Genomic DNA, 19,239 nt, shown 5'->3' with positions numbered 1-19,239 from the left:
TTCAAAAGGACGACTAATAGCTGAAATCTATTATTTACAATTAAATATTTCGATTGCTGCTGCAGTCTGACACCGATCAATGCACGGGTCATGTCTCCTCTTGACAGCTGTGGTTCTGGAATAAATCTCAGTATCTATAGCGCACATAATTTTCCACGTAAAAATCTCTCTCATACCCTTGTGGTTATCGATGCGCTGAATCTATATGTCCCTCACGATAGGTCACACACACTCATTTTCTCTGATCATGCAACAACATAAGCCACAGTAACATTACACTGCAATATGTACACATTTTACACAAACAGTGCAGTTATATACCTGTACAGCACCCGAAAATGTTATATGTCCCGATTCTCCTCAGTCCTGCGAAATCATCTGACAAAGTCTTCGAATCAGCGCTTCTGGAAGCTGCTGCATCCTGCCAAGATTCTCTCAAACAAGTGTTATGAAGGACAGGCGTCCGGCACTATGTGATAATAAACACTACACCCACGGACGTAATGCCTGGAAAGACATCACCGACACAGGTTGGTGTACTGTAATCAACATCACTATCGATAGAACAACAAGGATAATACGAGGGTACGCTTAGGGGTGCCGATGAAGGGGGGATATTGCTACAGCCGTATTGCCCTTCCTGTTTGTACACTATAGCAGCTCCAGTTGAACAATTGCATTGCTATATTGTGCAGCTGTTTACGAAATGAATCTATCACCACTTACGTTCAGATATACAGGGCTATTACAAATGATTGAAGCGATTTCATAAATTCACTGTTGCTCCATTCATTGACATATGGTGACAACACACTACAGATACGTAGAAAAACTCATAAAGTTTTGTTTGGCTGAAGCCGCACTTCAGGTTTCTGGCGTCAGAGTGCTCGAGTGGGCAGTGAGACAAAATGGCGACAGGAGCCGAGAAAGCGTATGTCGTGCTTGAAATGCACTCACATCAATCAGTCATAACAGTGCAACGACACTTCAGGACGAAGTTCAACAAAGATCCACCAACTGCTAACGGCGATGGTATGCGCAGTTTAAAGCTTCTGGATGCCTCTGTAAGAGGAAATCAACGGGTCGGCCTGCAGTGAGCGAAGAAACGGTTGAACGCGTGCGGTCAAGTTTCACGCGTATCTCGCGGAAAATTGGCTCATGCCACAACTGGAGACCGACAGCGCCGACTTCATCTTTCAACAGGATGGTGCTCCACCGCACTTCCGTCATGATGTTCGGCATTTCTTAAACAGGAGATTGGAAAACCGATGCATCGGTCGTGGTGGAGATCATGATCAGCAATTCATGTCATGGCCTCCACGCTCTCCCGACTTAACCCCATGCGATTTCTTTCTGTGGGGTTATGTGAAAGATTCAGTGTTTAAACCTCCTCTACCAAGAAACGTGCCAGAACTGCGAGCTCGCATCAACGATGCTTTCGAACTCATTGATGGGGACATGCTGCGCCGAGTGTGGGAGGAACTTGGTTATCTGCTTGATGTCTGCCGAATCACTAAAGGGGCACATATCGAACATTTGTGAATGCCTAAAAAAACTTTTTGAGTTTTTGTATGTGTGTGCAAAGCATTTTGAAAATATCTCAAATAATAAAGATATTGTAGAGCTGTGAAATCGCTTCAATCATTTGTAATAACCCTGTACTCCTCAGCACGCTGAAATCACAATTCACCATGTCCAATCTATCCTTCCATACGACCAGACATAAGTAATTTTTTGTTTTGTTTTTATGTGACTAGTAGTTTGATTACTTCCCACAAACCTATGTCAGAACATAAGCCACGGTACCTTTATGTTCAAGGAGCAGCATAACATTTCTGACTATCAACTATAGGTGATTATGATACGTCCACACTTGCACCAAATGGGTGTCGTTTTCGCACTGCAAAAAAGCCTCCTGCCATTACATACTTGTCGATGAATGAAGGATGTAATTACAAATTAAAAAAGCCCTAGAGTCTTTTCGGTTTATTGATTTCACCACTTCCACGAAACCTTTTGGTATTTTCGATACTTGTAAATCCAGCCAACACACAGTGGCGTCCTGGATTCGGATTTAATTTTCACGGGCGGAGCAAGTGGGTGGAGAAGCCGCAAAACTGTTATAGTCTAAGAGCATTTTTAAGTTCATGTTGCTAAGCCCGTACCTGTTTAACACTTTGGAGCAGGAGTAGGGTCACCGCGAGACGGATCTGTTGTTTCGGGTGGCAAAATTGAGTTTGTTACGAAAAAACAAAAGAGGCTGTTAGAGCGTCATACAAAGATTTTGTTTGTTACATGTGCGAGAAACGGTGACTTAGTGATAAAGCACTGTTTAGATCCTATAACGTGGGTGCGGGAACTGAATTTTCAGAAAGGAATATGTAGAAACCTCGTTTAGGCCTGAATGCAAAGAATGCTTTATTACAAGCATGCAATAGACTTTTGTTTGTCTTTTTCAGTGCACTAGCTTTATGTAATAACTATGAATCCATCGTTATTCAGTTATTCAACTTCAGTTGTACGCTGATATCTGTGAATAAGGTGATGCCATAGTTCTGAGGGGTGGTAGTGAGTGTAGTGTGCGAAGTATGGTCATGCGTTAGTTATCGTTATTAAAGCGGGACAGTGACTGCGCAACTCTGCTTGTTTAACAGCAGAGCTGTAGCCACACATTAGAAGAAATATTCCACAGCTCTTACTTCCTTAATATGTTATGACAATTAACCCTGAGGACTACGGATTCGCGGGAAAAGAAAATGTTACTGCCTACAGCGTGTTTGAGCAGGTGAAATCAAGAAACGTGTGTAATGTTCTCTTGGATATGTACATGAAACTGACAGAGTCATCGCCGGGTGAATGCTTTTGATTACTACATGTTCCCTACACAACTGGTACCACTACTATGTGATACATATTTTATTTGCCACCCTGCGTATTTCAAAGTATGAGCCCCACTTTCAGCACCATGACTCGAATGCGCGATGTCACACTGATGGACCACTATCATTGTCCCTTATGTCAACCTAGTTTAAGCTTTACAGCAACGTGATTCTGTGTTTATCTGAGAAGTGCACCGGTTAATTTGTTAATAAGGTGTTTTATTGCTCCAAGTGATCCCAAAGTGCCAAATAGGAAGTGTTCATTCCAAGAAAAATATTCAGACATGTGGTTCTTCGTAAAACGAGGAAAGTGTGACTATGGAGCACAAGGTCTAATTTGTGAGTGTTATGAGATTATGTTGTTGATGGGGGAAAATCAGATATTAAGGATCATTTAGCTGACGTAAAGCACAAATCAAACAGTCACTCTGAAAGCACTTAAATGGTTCAAATGGCTCTAAGCACTATGGGATTTGACATCTGAGGACATCTGTCCCCTAGACTTAGAAGTACTTAAACCTAACTAACCTAAGGACATCACACACATCCATGCTCGAGGCAGGATTCGAACCTGCGACTGTAGCAGCCGCGTGGTTCGAAAGCACTTAAAGAATTGGACAGTTACTTCGTTTCGAATTCATTCAAACAGGAAAAATTAGTACCAGCAGCGAAATTAGCAATGTGCTGTCATACCATTAAACATCAACATGTCCTTTGAAATCTGTGAACTATACTTTCACTCTGTTTTCTGTTTGCGAAGACGCAAAATAGAGTGACGTTAGACAATTGTTAAATACGAGGGTCGCTCCAAAAGAAATGCACACTATTTTTTTTTTAAATCCATCTTTTATTCTACATGTTTGAAAGTTTTACAGTGTGTAGATAAATCCTTTAGTAACGATATTTTCATTTCTCCACTTAATTTCCATCCCTCTTCACTGCCTTACGCCATCTTGGAACCAGCGCCTGTATACCCGCACGGTAAAATTCTGGACCAACCTGTTGGAGCCACTGTTTGGCAGCGTGCACAAGGGAGTCATCATCTTCAAACCTTTTTCCACGAAGAGAGTCTTTCAGTTTCCCAAAGAGACGATAGTCACATGGTGCCAGGTCAGGACTGTAAGACGGGTGTTTCAGTGTTGTCCATCAGAGTTTTGTGATGTGACATGTGGTCGTGCATTGTTGTTCAACAGCAAAATATCCTGCTTTTGCCGATGTGATCGAACACGACTCAGTTGAGCTTTAAGTTTCTTCAGTGTCATCACATATGCATCAGAATTTATGGTGGTTCCACTTGGCATGATGTCCACAAGCAAAAGTCCTTTGGAATCAAAAAACACCGTAGCCATGACTTTTCCAGCAGAAGGTGTGATTATGAATTTTTTTTTCTTGGGTGAATTTGCATGATGCCACTCCACTGATTGCCTCTTTGTCTCTGATGAAAAATGATGGAGCCATGTTTCATCACCAGTCACAGTTCTTCCAAGAAATTCATCTCCACCATTCTCGTACTGTTCCAAAAGTTCACTGCATACCGTTTTTCTTGTTTCTTTGTGAGCCACTGTCAACATCCTGGGAACCCACCTGGCACAAATCTTTTTTAATGCCAACACTTTCAGTATTCTGCAAACACTTCCTTCCTGTATCCCAGTGTAGTGTGACAATTCGTTCACTGTGATGTATCTGTCAGCAGTCACCAATTCGTTAACACTCTGCACATTGTGTTGTCCTCATCATTTCATCATCATTCATGAATGTGGTGAATTTGGACTGAGCAAAGATTGGGAATTTGTACGGGCGCTGATAACCGCGCAGTTGAGCGCCCCACAAACCAAACATCATCATCTGCACATTGTCTGGAGTGTGTGCAGTACGAGGCCTGCCGCTACGAGAACAATCCTCAATACTGCCGTGCCCACTTTCAGCACATAACCTGCTTGCCCACCAACTAACTGTACTGCGATCGACAGCAGCATCTCCATACGCCTTTTTCAACCTCTTGTGGATTTTTCCCACTGTTTCGTTTTCACAGCACAGAAATTCTATGACAGCACGTTGCTTCTGACGAATGTCAAGTGTAGCAGCCATCTTGAAGACATGCTGTGACGGCGCCACTCACGGGAACAGGTTGAACTAAGTTTGAAAACAAGCGGGAAGGATGTATCTACACACTGTAAAACTTTCACACGCGCAGAATGAAAACTGTATTTTTACAAAAATAGTGTGCATTTCTTTTGGAGTGACCCTCGTAATTTTTAGCGTCCGATGTGTCAAACAAAAGGAGCATTTCTTCCAATCTTTTTAAGCTTAAGAGTAGTAGCCCACTTTCCCCCGATTTTCAGTTTGAGAGAAATGTTCCGGTTTGCCAGCCAGAAATTGTGGCAACTCTAGATTCATAGGAAGCTGAACGTAAAGTTATCACTAAATGGGGGGCGAGCATTACCTACATTTAATCTTACCTTCGGTTTTTGTCGAATAGCAAAAATTCCACAACCAGCAGGACACAGGCAATGCTCAGAGACCGGTACAGACTTGTCCAGCGTCGTCAGACCTGCACCGACCCGTCCAGCGTGCTCAGACCAGCATTCACTTGCTGCTGGGGTGGAATGCTCCGTTCCTATTGGCTCTCTGAAGTTGACGAGTGGAGGGATTAGAAGGTATACAAAGACCACTCGAACCACAGTCGCCCTCATTCTGTCGTTAGCCACAGTAAAGTGAGATCGATCGTCTTGCTCTCGTTCTTTCGGGTCGATTTGCTCCTTTTTTTGCGTGGGCGTGTTACCGGTTTAGGTGCAAAAAATGAAACGTTCAGCAGCAGCATCAAGCAACGTCGGTAGTGCCAGTGGCGGCAAACTGCAGAGACCGTTAGAGCAGGATGGAGAATTACCTGGCAAGTACAGATTCAGGTCGGTAACTGTAACTTTTCTCTTCCACTAAAAATTGCGTAGTATTGAATACACTTCTTCTTCTTCTTCTTCTTCTTCTTCTTATTGTTTCAGCGCATATCCACCATCACCAAAGCGTGGATGAAACAAACCCTGTGCTACAACAGCAGAGACAGTGGCAGCAGGTGCTCCTTCAGCAGCAGCAGCAGCATAGGCAGCATTGTAAGTATATATTCCTTCTTTACATTACTGGAGAGACCAACGAGTCTGCAGATGATTTCGAGAGATCAAAATCGATAACAGTAACTTTCTTTTCTCTTAGAATTTCGTACCGAATACATGTCTTATCGTTTCAGCATATATCCAGCGGATGAAGCTGAGAGGCAACAGCAACAGCAATGGCAACAATAACAGTGGTTGCAGCAGCATCAGCAGCAGCAACAGCAACGACAACAGTGGCTGCAGCTGCAGCAGCAACAGCAACAGCAGTGGCAGCAACAGCAGTGGCATGAGCTGCAGCAGCATCGGCAATATCGTCGTATCAGTGCACACATCTTTCATCAAATACATAATGTGTTGCGACCAACGAGACTGATGTAGTTGTAGATGATTTAGAGGGACCAAAATCGATAAATGTTTCTTTTTCACTAAGAATTTCGTATTGGTACAGTATGTGTCGTGTATACGAAGTTTCTTCCTAAAAAATTCATCTTTTATGTAGTAAGTTGTCGCTGATGTTGTTGTAGATGATTTCGAGGATCGAAAACGATAAAACGGTCTTCTTTTCTTTTCACTAAGAATTTCTTATAGTACTGCATATACGTAATTAAATTGCATCGTATACGTAATATGGTATATATTCTTTGTTGTTGTAGTTGATTTCATGACATACAAAGAAGGGGGACAGGGAGGGGTATGTGCTGGAGATATCCAGGAACCACCGCAGATTTCATGTAAGTATATATTCTAAATTCCCTCTTGTCTTTGTATGCCAGTATCAGGTTTGGGTCCATGTGGACAGATTTCACTGAGTACCTTCATGTTACTATTAAATTTACTGAAAGAATATTATGCATATTAGCGTAAATTGACGAAAGAAATTTAATCAGTTGCATGTTGTTCAAATAGTGGTTTCATAAACGGTTGTGACAGCCAAATAGTAGAGGAAATTGCCGAGTGGAGACCGTAATTTTGCTTATGTTTGTCATTACATTACATAGCTTTTAGTACACGCCCTTTACTGCACTAGTAGCATGCGTGTGGGTGTGAAATGGCATACTTATTGTGTTGATGAGTGTAACGTTCATATTCCACCACTCTCCCATCGATAAATCATGTGCGACTATAGCCATATTCCTATACAAACCAAATTTAAGGGTCGTTGAAGGCAACTCCGTGCTCTGTGAGCTTGAATATTGAGGCAACTTGTCACTTTAGTGTTTTCTTGCTCTAAATAAAATAAGTATAAAATAAATGTGAGGCTCAGAAAACGTAAACTTTTTTTATTGCCACTTCCTTTCATTTAAGCCCAAAGAAAATAATTTAATCCATAATCACCATTCTTGCCATTAGTAATGAAAGAGTTGTGGTAATTAGGTAATCAAAGTAGGAATCCTACAGAAACGCAGTCTGTGGCAGTTACAAAGGAAGTGTTTCGAGCTCCTGTGCCACCATTCTGGTGTTATTCGTTGTGTTCCAAATTAATCACTATAACAATTTTGAGAATGGGTTACATTGACTCAAACAACAAATAATTAAAGTCAAGTTCTAAGCCATGGTACATAATGTGCAGTAATATTAGGGGCACACCTGTCAGTGAGCGAATACTCACTATCTTAAAATAGAAGACTCAGGTGGTAATCTTTCAATGTATATGGACAGATAATGAGATAGATGAAAAGCTGCACAAAGTTCAAGCCATATGTGGACCAAGAAACAAAACAGATATCCAAAAAACCAAAAGACATACAAAAATTAAATGTTATAAAACAATGGCAATAGAGGTTACATTGACTCATACACCAAATAAATTCTTGGGCCTGTTCATTGAAATAATTAAAGTCAAGTTCTAAGCCATGGTACATAATGTGCAGTAATATTAGGGACACACCTGTTAATTAGCAAATGCTCACTGTCTTACAATAGAAGACTAGATGGTAATCTTTCAATATATATGGACAAATAATGAGATAGATGAAAAGCTGCAGGAAGTTCAATCCATATGTGGAACAAGAAACAGAACACATATACAAAAACCAAAAGACATACAAAAATTAAATGTTATAAAACAATGGCAATAGCATTCTGTTATAAGGATGCAAAAGTTGGATAAATGAAAAAAAAGATAATATTAAAATACAAGCAGAAGCGATGAGGTTCTCAATGAGATTGTAGGGCTGCACACCAAGAGATTTAATAAGGAGTGAGTTGAAAGTAGATTCAACTAATGAAGAGATAACTGAATATACATGCAGGTGAGGAAAGAAGACGAGATAGGGAAATCTGGCCAAGAAAATCGAGAACTACAACAAGAAAGGAAGGAGGGACATAGATTGACCAAGGAAACGATGGATACATACTTTGTGAAGCCGGTATAGACAGGTGCCTAATCCCAACGTATATAAGACAACAGGGACGATGGCGACAATAGATGGCAGCACGAAAGGTTACAGGGTTATTTAATTCAGGGGGCAGTGTGAAAGACCTGAGCCGGATGACGCCTGAAGATATACACCAGCAATCACTCTGGACAGCAGCCTCTAAGCAGACATGGGCTTGGAGTACGTCCAGAAATATTCCTAAGTTGCCACCTACTGACCTCTCCCAATTTGCTGAACATATTTGAATTTGTATCCTCGCACTAGACCCATACATGTTCTGTAATTGAAATCCGCCATCTTATTCAAATATCTAGGCCTCAAACTGGAAAAAAGTACGTATTTATTTTACTCACTATGGTGGCAAACACATAACTCATACTCATAAATGTTCCATTATACGAAATAAATGTTTAATATCAAGTACAGAAACATTTATATTAAATTAAGTTCAAGAGAATCCAGTTTTTGAAGAGAAAACTGAATTAAGACTGAGTTTGGCCATATGATAAATGAGATGTATAACCTGAATGCATGACACCATTCAGAGAACTGGATGGAGCAACTCACATTGTTCAGAGCTTGCTGCCAAACAAAGTGAAAGTAAGCCTACTTGAGATTTTAGATCAACTTGCTATTGTTGAACTAGACAGACTCAATTATGAATTGTACTCATCTATATTTAAGTATTATTGCAAACAGTAAAATGATTCCCTTCTTAATGGAAAATACGGTCATGAGCAATGCAGCCAGACGTGGGCATGACAGTGGATGCAGGGTGCCCCAGATACACAGTGGCAGCACATTCGATTGCAGGTGGGTAGTGTGTACCCAGCTCATGGAATATTCCATCTCTGATATAAGCAGGCTCTAGGCTTAGCACATGCTACCATGTCAAGATGTGCTGTGAGTTCATCACTATACAAAAAACCATAGTCACCAGAGTCAACTGCTGTGGCCAACAGTGTGTTGATGATAGGGGTCAAAAGTGAGTTCAGGGTCACAGTTGTGGGTGGACAGCAATTAGTTATGAGCAAATGACGAAATGGTTTTGAGATATCATGACAAATGTGTCTAGGTGCACATGCTACCAGCCATATTCTAAGAGGTGGTGGAGGAGCCAGTGGCTGCCTTCCCTGCCACCCACTAAGTACGTCCATGGTCAGAGCCGGCACTTGTAATGTAACATGGAAGACCAGAAAGAACATTATGAAATTATAGATGTTTAGACTGGTGACTAATCCCACCTGCTACACATGTACAGAACAACACATACACAATAGGTAATGGTTAACAAGTCAATTCGTTTCCATCTGAATACGAATTTTTTAAAAATTATTTTATAGCCATGAAGACATAGTTTTGGCTATCGGTTCATTTAATTTTATGCAAATTTACTGTCATAGAATATTCTAGGAAGATTGGCATATCATCAGTTCCTCATATCGGGTTTTCTTATTTGTTAATTTCATAAATGTTAATGAATAATATTCTATAGTACATAAAGATACTGTTTAAGTCTTAGTATAAAACAATATTGTCAATAAAACATAATTAAGAATTGTTCACATGTGATTATCTGGACATCTTGTTTCAGTGATTCTCAAATTGGAAATTTGTACTAACCAACAACGTAATTATATCAAAAGTTTTCCTCAGTTTTGTAAGGTATTATGCTGTATCACACATTTTGTGGGAAATCTTAACTTTTAATTATACATTCAGTTATGTAGTCGACAAAATAAGGTCTTACAAGGTTTTGCTCTTGTATTCATAGGGTATACGTTAGGTTGACAGAGCTCTCAGTCAGTCAGTCGATTTTTTTTCTCCATGTTAGGGCAGCGATGCTGGCAATATCCAGTTTTCAAATGTGTTTAGTTTATTTCAGATCATGCAATGTATAATTTCTGAAGTTACGGAAAAGTTCAGTTAAAATAGCTTCAGGTAAATGCCAGGGCATTTCCTTTGAAAGGGCATGGCCAACTTCCTTCGCCATCCTTCCATAATCTGCTGGCACCGATGACCTGGTTGTTTGGTCCCCTCCCCGAAATCAGTCAACCAACCAAACATTTCAGAATATTTAAATGAACAGTGTTGTTGAAGTTTGCCAATTCAAGAAGTAAAACTAAAGATAAAAAGAAAACTGCATTTGGGCTGTTAATCATGAAGTTTGTACCCAGGCAACAATTTATTTAAACTTCCCAAAACTAAGATCTCAACATCGTAACTGTAGACCCATGTCTCATCATCACTTATGATTCTCTTAAGGAACATCTCTTTCTCATTTGCGTGATCCAAAAGCTCTTCACAGATGGCTGGCGAAGACCTCCTTAATACCAACATAGTTCTCTTGTCAAAGAAATTCACTGCCAGTCAATGTAAACATTGTACGACAATTTTTTATATGCCATGTTACCAAGACTGTGGCCAGAATAATGCTGAAAAGAAAAGAAATGAAAATAGAGGGGAATATACGAGAAGATCAGTTCGTATTTAGAAAAGCAAGAGGGACCACAGATGCAGTTGGTGCCTTCAGGATGATGACATAAAAATTTCTGGAAACGATTAGAAAAATTTATATTTGTTTTGCCATTTGGGAACGAGTATTTGACAGAATTGACTGGTGTATGCTACTGAAGATTCTGGAAGATAGGGGGATAGCCTGGAAGAATAGAAGATTCACATAGGAACTCTACATGGGACATAATGTCGTTGTTCGAGTAGAACAAGATGAAACTGAAGAGGTGGGTACTGGAAGAGGTGTGAGACAGGCTTGCTCTATGTCACCAGCGCTTTTCAATGTATATGGTGGAAAGCGCATCAGTAAGGCTCTGGAAAAATGAAAATGACTTGTAGTGGGAGGAGAAACAATAAAAACTATCAAATACGCTAATGATAAGACTGTGCTAGCAGAAATGGAGGAAGAGCTCCAGGAAATAATGGATAATATTGTAAGGGTGCATAGAGTTTGTAATAAAACTGAACATGGGCAAGGCCAAAGTGATGAGAATCGGAAAAGAAGACAATTGATATATCACTAAATGGAATGGTTCAGTGACTTCAATATTTGGGAAACTTCATAACTTCCAGTAGTCGTTGTACAGAGAAAGTGAGATGAGGACTCTCCATGGAAAAGAGAGCTTTGGGGAGAGTGAAAGGCTTGCTGAGAGCCAGAAACATTCCCTTTATACTTAGGAACAGGTTCGCCAAATATTTTGTGTGCATTGTGGTGTCTTATAGTTCTGAACCTGGGCAGTCAGACAGAAAGAGCAAAAAAAGGACAGTCAGACATAAAGAACAAACATATTTGGGAAGTTTTGGAATGTGGTTATGGAGAAGAAAGGAGAAAGTGAAATGGGTCGGCGAAATGAGAAATCAGGAGGTGCTGAGCAGGACAGGAGAGGAAAACAGTTTTTATTCTTCTCCTCCCACAACAAGTCATTTTCACTTCATGTGGATGATACAGAAGAGGAAAACATCTTGGATGGCACGCATATTACGCAGGGATTGTCTACTACGAAGAATCGTTGAGGAAAAATCTGTGTACTCACTATGGCGAGGACGAGCATGTCTCCGCCAATCTCCATCTTGATCTTCCGCAGTAGGTTCACCATGGCAGCGCACGGGCCGCTCCACTCTCCGTATGCGTCCACCACTGCGACACAGACAAAAACGTCGCGCGCGCGTCACACACGGAGCAGGTGGTGTCGTCTGTCTACTTTTCACTGTCACCTATTCCACTTGATCTCTCACTAAAGAACTTCGTTATACGTGAATAGTACTTATTTTCCGAATCTACATCCAAAAGTATGATTTGAGACACACTGTGAAATGTGTGGTACAGGATAGTCAGTTACAAGTCCCATAATCATTTGAACGAGTCTCTTGTTGAAATGATATGGAATGAGGCAGTTTATAGGACATGTATACATGATTACTGTTAACATTAGTGAACATACAACTTTTTAGTCAAAAACATGCAACATTCAACAATGTTGTAATAATATTATACCAACAGTACGATTATTGGTGCCTTGACTTATAGATGCGCGAGTGGTCATTCATGTGACAGGTTTCAAAATGACATGATTGGAATGTCGCAACTGGTTAAATAATAAACAAAACTGTTGGTACAGTATTATTACATTTCATCGACCAACTTCTGTCCGATGCGCTTGAACCCAATCCAACATGGATGGTTTCTTAAACTTTTTTAACGGGCAACCAATTTTTACATAAAAATTCATCCATGAACTAGAAAGACTTGTTCAGGAGAAACGATTTTACGCTAGATTTAAACTTGCTTTGGTACCTGTCAGACATTTTATGGTATTGGTCAAACAAATTATCAAAAATTGTTGTTGCTACAAATTGAACTGCTTCCTGACCCGCTGACAGCTTTATCAGTGAGTAATAAAGATCATTTTTATCATTATTCTTTTCAAAATGTGATGGATTATTTACAACGAATTTCAGTAGCGAATACATCTATTTTCATGGGGTAGTTGAAATACCCAACTTTTTGAAACAGTTGTGTTGTACTCATCATCATTCCAATCTCATCACCGGCGCGCAGTTCGCCCAATGTGGCGTCGACTGAAATAAGACTTGCACTTGGCGGCCGAACTTCCCCATATGGGGCCTCGGGGCCAAAGATGCTATACGCTTATTTCCATTTTCAGGTACCTACATGACGACTGTGGACGAACACAGCATATTATTTTTACTGCTAGCTTTTGTGCGATCAGTAATGAGTTATCCCAAACAATTATTCTATAAGGTGTTACAAAGTGGAAATATCCAAAATATGTCAAGAGATTGACTCGTTTCTTCCCAAGATTAGTAATTATACAAAGAGAAAAAGGAGCTTAACTTAATTGTTTGTTCTCATAAGAAGGTATAACGACTGAATATTTTAATTTGTTTGAAAAAGTATCCTGTGCCAGTGATACATTGCATATATCAGTAAGGACATTATTTAATAAGGCAGAAAAATTTTTCAGAATTCTGATTAAAATTCCATCAGCATCATATGAGGTTTTGTATTTTAGAGTTTTTATAATTGTATAAATTTCAGTAAAGAATATCGGGGCTGCTTGTAATTGTATAAAGTTTCGTGGAAAGACATTTTAAAAATATTTTCTTGTTTCTTCAAATGAAACACTTAATCTTATTTTAGCCACTACATTTAGAAAGTGACCGTTAAAAATACTTTAAACTTGTGAATTATAGTTCACAAAATTACCATTTACGTTAATTGTTGTGGCATTTTGTATACTGAATCCCTGTCCTGTCTCCTGACTCACAATGTCACATATACTTTTAACTTTATACTCTGCATTATTAATTTCTGTGAAGGCATGTATGCTTATGGACATTTCGATGACTTTCCTTAAAATATTATGGTATTTTCTGGAGAATGCAAGTAACGTTAGATCTTGACTTATTTTGCCCACTATGTAAATTTTTCTCTCCCTCTTACCTGAAATTTTAATGGCTTTAGTTATCCATGGCTTACTTGTTTTCTCGATGAACATACTTGATAAATTTTAAGGAAAGCTACTTTCAAATGTCGATACAAATTAACTATGGAATATACTGGGTTTCACACTGGCATCTCTTTCTATATATAATTCATCCGACACTACCTCTTTTAACCTACTCTCTAAAACATATTACTGAATTTCACACTGGTATCTCTTACTGTATATAACTCATCCTATACTACGTCTTTTAACTTACTCTTCAAAACATTGTATCCTGTTCTGATTGATAAGTCACACTGCTTGATATGAACTAGCCTTGCAGCTGTAAAGTGCTACATTGTTCATTTCCATTAATTGCGCATCGTAGTAGACAGATCATTAACAACTGTGTAGCCATTTAAAGGTTTCAACCTGAGTACTGTCCATAAAAATGTTATCAATCAGGGTCATGCTACCTTGCTGTAAGTGAGTTGAGAAATTTACCAATAGAATCAGAATGAAATAGCCAAATGATGATTCCAGTTCATTTTTCCTGTCAAAACGTTTTAAGAAAGTTACACTGAAATCTTTTGATACTTTTTATCATGCATTTTAAGGTTTCTTCAAGTTCTGTTCGTGTATGAAGTGTGGGAAGATTGGAGGAGGGGAGGGGTCATGGGTACCATGGCACCACCTTCCAAAAGCAGTTTTATTAAAAGCATTTATATTTTTACCTATATCAAATTCCATATTTCTCAGATAATTTTCGAAGAATAAAGCTGCATGAAAAATACGAGTCTCGAAGATGGCAAGGAAATATGGAAAGTTACAAGCTATGTGTATATTTTAGCTGGTGATACAGGCATTGTTGTGTAAGCAATCAAGGAAGCATTAATGGAGAAAATACGAGTATTTAATAATGTCCATACCTTCCCCTCTCTACCTGTTACACAACAATCCATTTAAGAGTAACAGAGATATTCACCAGAAAGAAAAATTTTGCATTACCCATCAACCCTTTGCCACTGACATGTTTCACATCATATAGTTTATCAAGAGCCGAACTAACTAGCTAACTTCAAGACAGGTAAAGGCATCCATTCAAAGACTGACCATGACTGTCAGCATCTGTAGGTGAACTGCAAACTGCAGCAAGTTGAGTAAAGAAGAGAGAATGGGAAGGATTCTCCACTAATAAAGTAGCAACAAGAATATTGAAAGAAACAACATTTCCCCACTTGCACGCTCCATAATCTTCATTTCCAGACCTGTTTTCACAACTGTGCTACTAACAAGGGATGAGTAGTGGAACAAAGAAGGTGTTGCCCCACTTTCCATTGTTGCCTGATGTATCCAAGATGGCAGCCTGCAGACACAGTGCATGACGGCACGATGGTCGTGAAGTCATCCAATATGGCGGATTTTGGCGGGAAAATAGGTTACTTGGGCTACTTCCACTAACCTAAACCCCTCCCCTATCCCAGAAAATGGCTGGAAGTTCACATTCCATCAGGACACTGCAACACACCCCATTTAACCTAAGAAAATGGAGGGAATATAAGTCACTTGGGCTACCTCAACTAACCGAAGTCATCCGACCACCACCTCTTCCTAGGAATTGGCGGGAAGTTTGAATTCCATCAGGACAATGCAACACACCTCTTCTAACCTAAGAAAATGGTGCGAACATAGGTCACTTGGGCTACCTCCACTAACCTAAGTCACCCGGACACCACCTCTTCCTAGGTACTGGTGGGAAAAGGACCCTGGCTGTGCTGGTCATAAGTCTTTATTTTGCATGCAATCTTTATTTATACAATTTGATCCAGTACAGTCATCCAGTGCCTTCACCATGACGTCCGGAGTCCAACTGACCTAGTACACCATACCACCACCAGAGGGCACTGTCATTCATTCCGTGACATAATACAAGATGGCGGGGGAAAATGGAGGGAAACAGTGCGGTCACCATGGGGTCTGCAGTCCAACTGAACTAGTACACAGTACTGCCTGTAGAGGACACTGTCATCCATTCCACGACACAACCCAAGATGGCTGTCTAGAGGAGAAAATGACTCACCTGTGCTGGGCTGATGGTGAGAGGAAGGACTGTACTTTATTTATTTTGGAGCAATTTATTTAGGGATGGATTTTATATAGTATATTTATCATATTGATACAAAACACAAGCTCTGACATGCTTGGTGTCACGCCACACAGCCTTCAGACCTGTAAAATACTCGTAAATTACTGAAATAATGTTCAGAAAACAAGCAAACAACTCCTAAATTACCGAAATAATTTCAGTACACATCACACAGACACTCAAACTCCTCCTAAATAATGGAGTATACTGATGTGCAGACATGAAATCAACTCATAAACTGTCTAAATAAAGTATAGCAAAATATACAGACCTGCTTGCAAAATAAAGCAACAGACATGCAAACAACGCGCGCAGGCACCGCCTGCCACCCCCTGTCCACTGGACCGCACAGGAGGCACACGCTTCCAGAAGTCAGGATGCACCGGCAGCTGCAAGCCAAGCACAGGTGCTTGTTCAGGCCCGTCCGACATGAGATGGCAGCATCCCTTTCATACTTGACACCTGAGAAATTCCTCTCGAAATACGTGATCACATAGGCATCATTGCTGACGCAACCGGACAGGAGCGAAAACCTATTTGCAGAGTGCAGACACTCCAACAGAGCGCATGCGTCGTCGCCGCCGCAAGCCATTGTCGGACGCAGGCCTGCGTGAATCATAGTTATCAAGCTGCTCCAGCCTACAGTGAGCAGGTGAGAGATGGGTCTATTTTTGAGTACACAGTTTGAGTTTTTCGAGTGTTATACTGACAGCACAGAACTCCAAGGCGCGCTCACGCCAGTCCCATACGCGAGACGCCTCTTGGCAGCATGTGTGTTTACCATTGCTGACGCGATACCTGCGGATACTGACATCACAGAATAGCGCAGGGTGCATTGTTCCTAGCGATCCTAACAGGACATGCGACCTGCATTAGCCATGCAGGTGTACCCAGCGTGGCTGACGCATCGCGCGAAATGTTCATCCTGCTATCAATATACGTCTCAGAAACGTTAAACGTTCTCACCGCTAAAAGCCTTCGCAGGCTCGCGAAAACACCGTTAATCATAAAAGGATTCTTGTTATTTGGAAAGACAGCACTCTGTAGGCACAGATGGCAGGGAATGGGGGGTGAAGCAGAAAAATTACACAAACAGAATTCGAAGCACTGTCTTACAGAAAAGAAAAAAATTGCCAGAATTGTCGATATCCTACAGCTACAGGTCTGGAGATGTCCTAATGCCACAGTGGTAGATGAGTGATGGCATCCCTGCCAGAGATGGATGGTCTGCTTCAACTTGTCTTTGAACACTTGTTTTCTCAGAACATTCTGTACATACCTTGCCTCCATCTTGTTCGAATCAGTTTGTAGACACTCCCATGTCCCGGTACAAAGGATGCCCTTGGAAACTCTCCACAGATGATGAAACATTCAACTGGTCTGTGCAGTGGATCAATGCCTGTATATTTAATAGGATCGTCACTTGTGCTCAATGCCGGTATGCATGCAGTATTTGTTTTCGATATACGGGAGGAGAATGATGCAGTAAAAATCTTATTGACTTCCCTATCATGGAAGTGGAGCTTTTATAGTTCATAATTTTTCTTTGGTGGATGGAATAGAATAACGATGATAGAATGTTGGGGCGATAGACGTGAATGGGCCCTGAGGGACGTGGATCTATAGTACCTGCTTGTAGTTTGAAGAAGCACCACAATGCAGTAGAAAAATCCACGCCCTTCCCCCAGTTCCCATACCGTCTTTTATACTACCTCGTGTTGCAGGAGCAAGCTTCGTTTCCGTCAAATGGTCAAAACACAGTTCTGTCGCAGTAACTCAGCTTTGCCTGTTTCTACACGGGTTACAGAAGGTGGTAGATATAGTTTTACTCCGACCCCTACTCAAATCCGACTTACATTGGTACGATCACGTGCGCAAAGCTGCAGGGATGATAGTGCAGAGTCTGAGGGGTAGTTGCAAGATGCATAGGGGCTACCTAAAACGAGGTGGGAATTTTATTGTAGCAGATGGGTTCGAGAAAGGTGACTCGCTTCGAGATATGAGAGTGCCAGGAATATGATTCACTTGTTGCTGTAATCATTGAAAGACTTCTCCATAGGATCCAATGCATGTATGTGGTTGAATGGAAAGACTTGATTCCAAATCACAGACATCATTTCTAGTGGACAGTGTAGCACTAGACATCTGGAAAGCTAGTGTACATTTCTTATGACCTCAATCAGCACACCATCTACTACTGGTTGTGATCCTCCTGCATCAGTCATGGCCTATAACTCAGTGGATATATCGCAGAACCTCTGACATGGTATTGAGACAGAATACGTCACATATAATGAAGAAATATCTAGTTGCAGCGGCGTGAGGGGTTGCAAATAGCGGTTTCATACCACATTCCTTAGAAGAATCACTTTCAAAATTCGGCGATTTTATCATGAGGTTGCATCGTGGGCTACGTGAAACTGGACTGCTGGTCTGTTGATATACACTCCGGCGATCACCATCTCGGTATTTGTCTGGAAAAACCAAATGATTCGTCGGTAATGCCATACGTGGATTTATCAAGCCGATGTAGCTTTTAACATGGATACTTGTGTTCACATGTAGACCCAATGCTGCTTGTGACAGTAACATACAGTAGTTGTTGGGATTGGTTTTTTTTTAACATCTGGCGGTTTGTAAAACGATTAAACCTCTTTTTCTAAGAAACAGTGGTAGCAATCGCAAGAAAATTTTATGAGACATGTCCACCCATCATTGATTTTCGGTCAGCATTATTTCGTATCGCCAGCGATCAGTTATTGAAGAAGTATTATAGTTAGCAGTAAGTGGTGCATGATAGGTTCGCCTTGAGCATCAGGCAAAGGAATTGACTATATCCATACGTAAGGATTTGACGTCGAGTACTGTGATAGAAAAGGGAAGAGTATGTCAAGTCATAAGAATGGTACTGATATTTCTATTTCTGCATTTACATCTACATGGTTACTCTGCAATTCACACTTAAGTGCCTGACAGAGGGTTCATCGAACCTTTTTCATACTACTTCTCTACAATTACACTCTCGAATGGCGTGTGGGAAAAAGGAACTCCTAAATCATTCTGATCGAGCTCTGATTCCTCTTATTTTATTATGATGATCATTTCTCCCTATGTAGGTGGGTGTCATAAAATATTTTCGCATTTGGAAGAGAAAGTTGGTGATTGAAATTTCGTAAGTAGATCTCGCCGCAAAGAAAACCTCCTTTGTTTCAGTGACTGCCACCCCAACTAGCATATCATATCAATGACACTCTCACACCTATTGCG

At 40.6% G+C, this 19,239-nt stretch overlaps 1 protein-coding gene across 1 annotated transcript in view; it reads right to left on the bottom strand.

The window, feature by feature from the left end:
* The window catches only part of LOC126176321 (fibrous sheath CABYR-binding protein-like), a 187,934-nt gene that overhangs the window by 153,446 nt on the left and 15,249 nt on the right, over positions 1-19,239 (bottom strand). Inside the window, exon 2 of the mRNA XM_049923471.1 lies at positions 11,913-12,016. Within this exon, the coding sequence (XP_049779428.1) occupies positions 11,913-12,016 (104 nt within the window). The remainder of the gene's footprint in view (positions 1-11,912; positions 12,017-19,239) is intronic.

The sequence above is a fragment of the Schistocerca cancellata genome, chromosome 3 (assembly GCF_023864275.1).
Source record: "Schistocerca cancellata isolate TAMUIC-IGC-003103 chromosome 3, iqSchCanc2.1, whole genome shotgun sequence".
Lineage (NCBI taxonomy): Eukaryota > Metazoa > Arthropoda > Insecta > Orthoptera > Acrididae > Schistocerca > Schistocerca cancellata.
The sequence above is the reverse complement of the archived record's forward strand: the minus strand, read 5'-3'. Positions and strand labels throughout refer to the sequence as shown.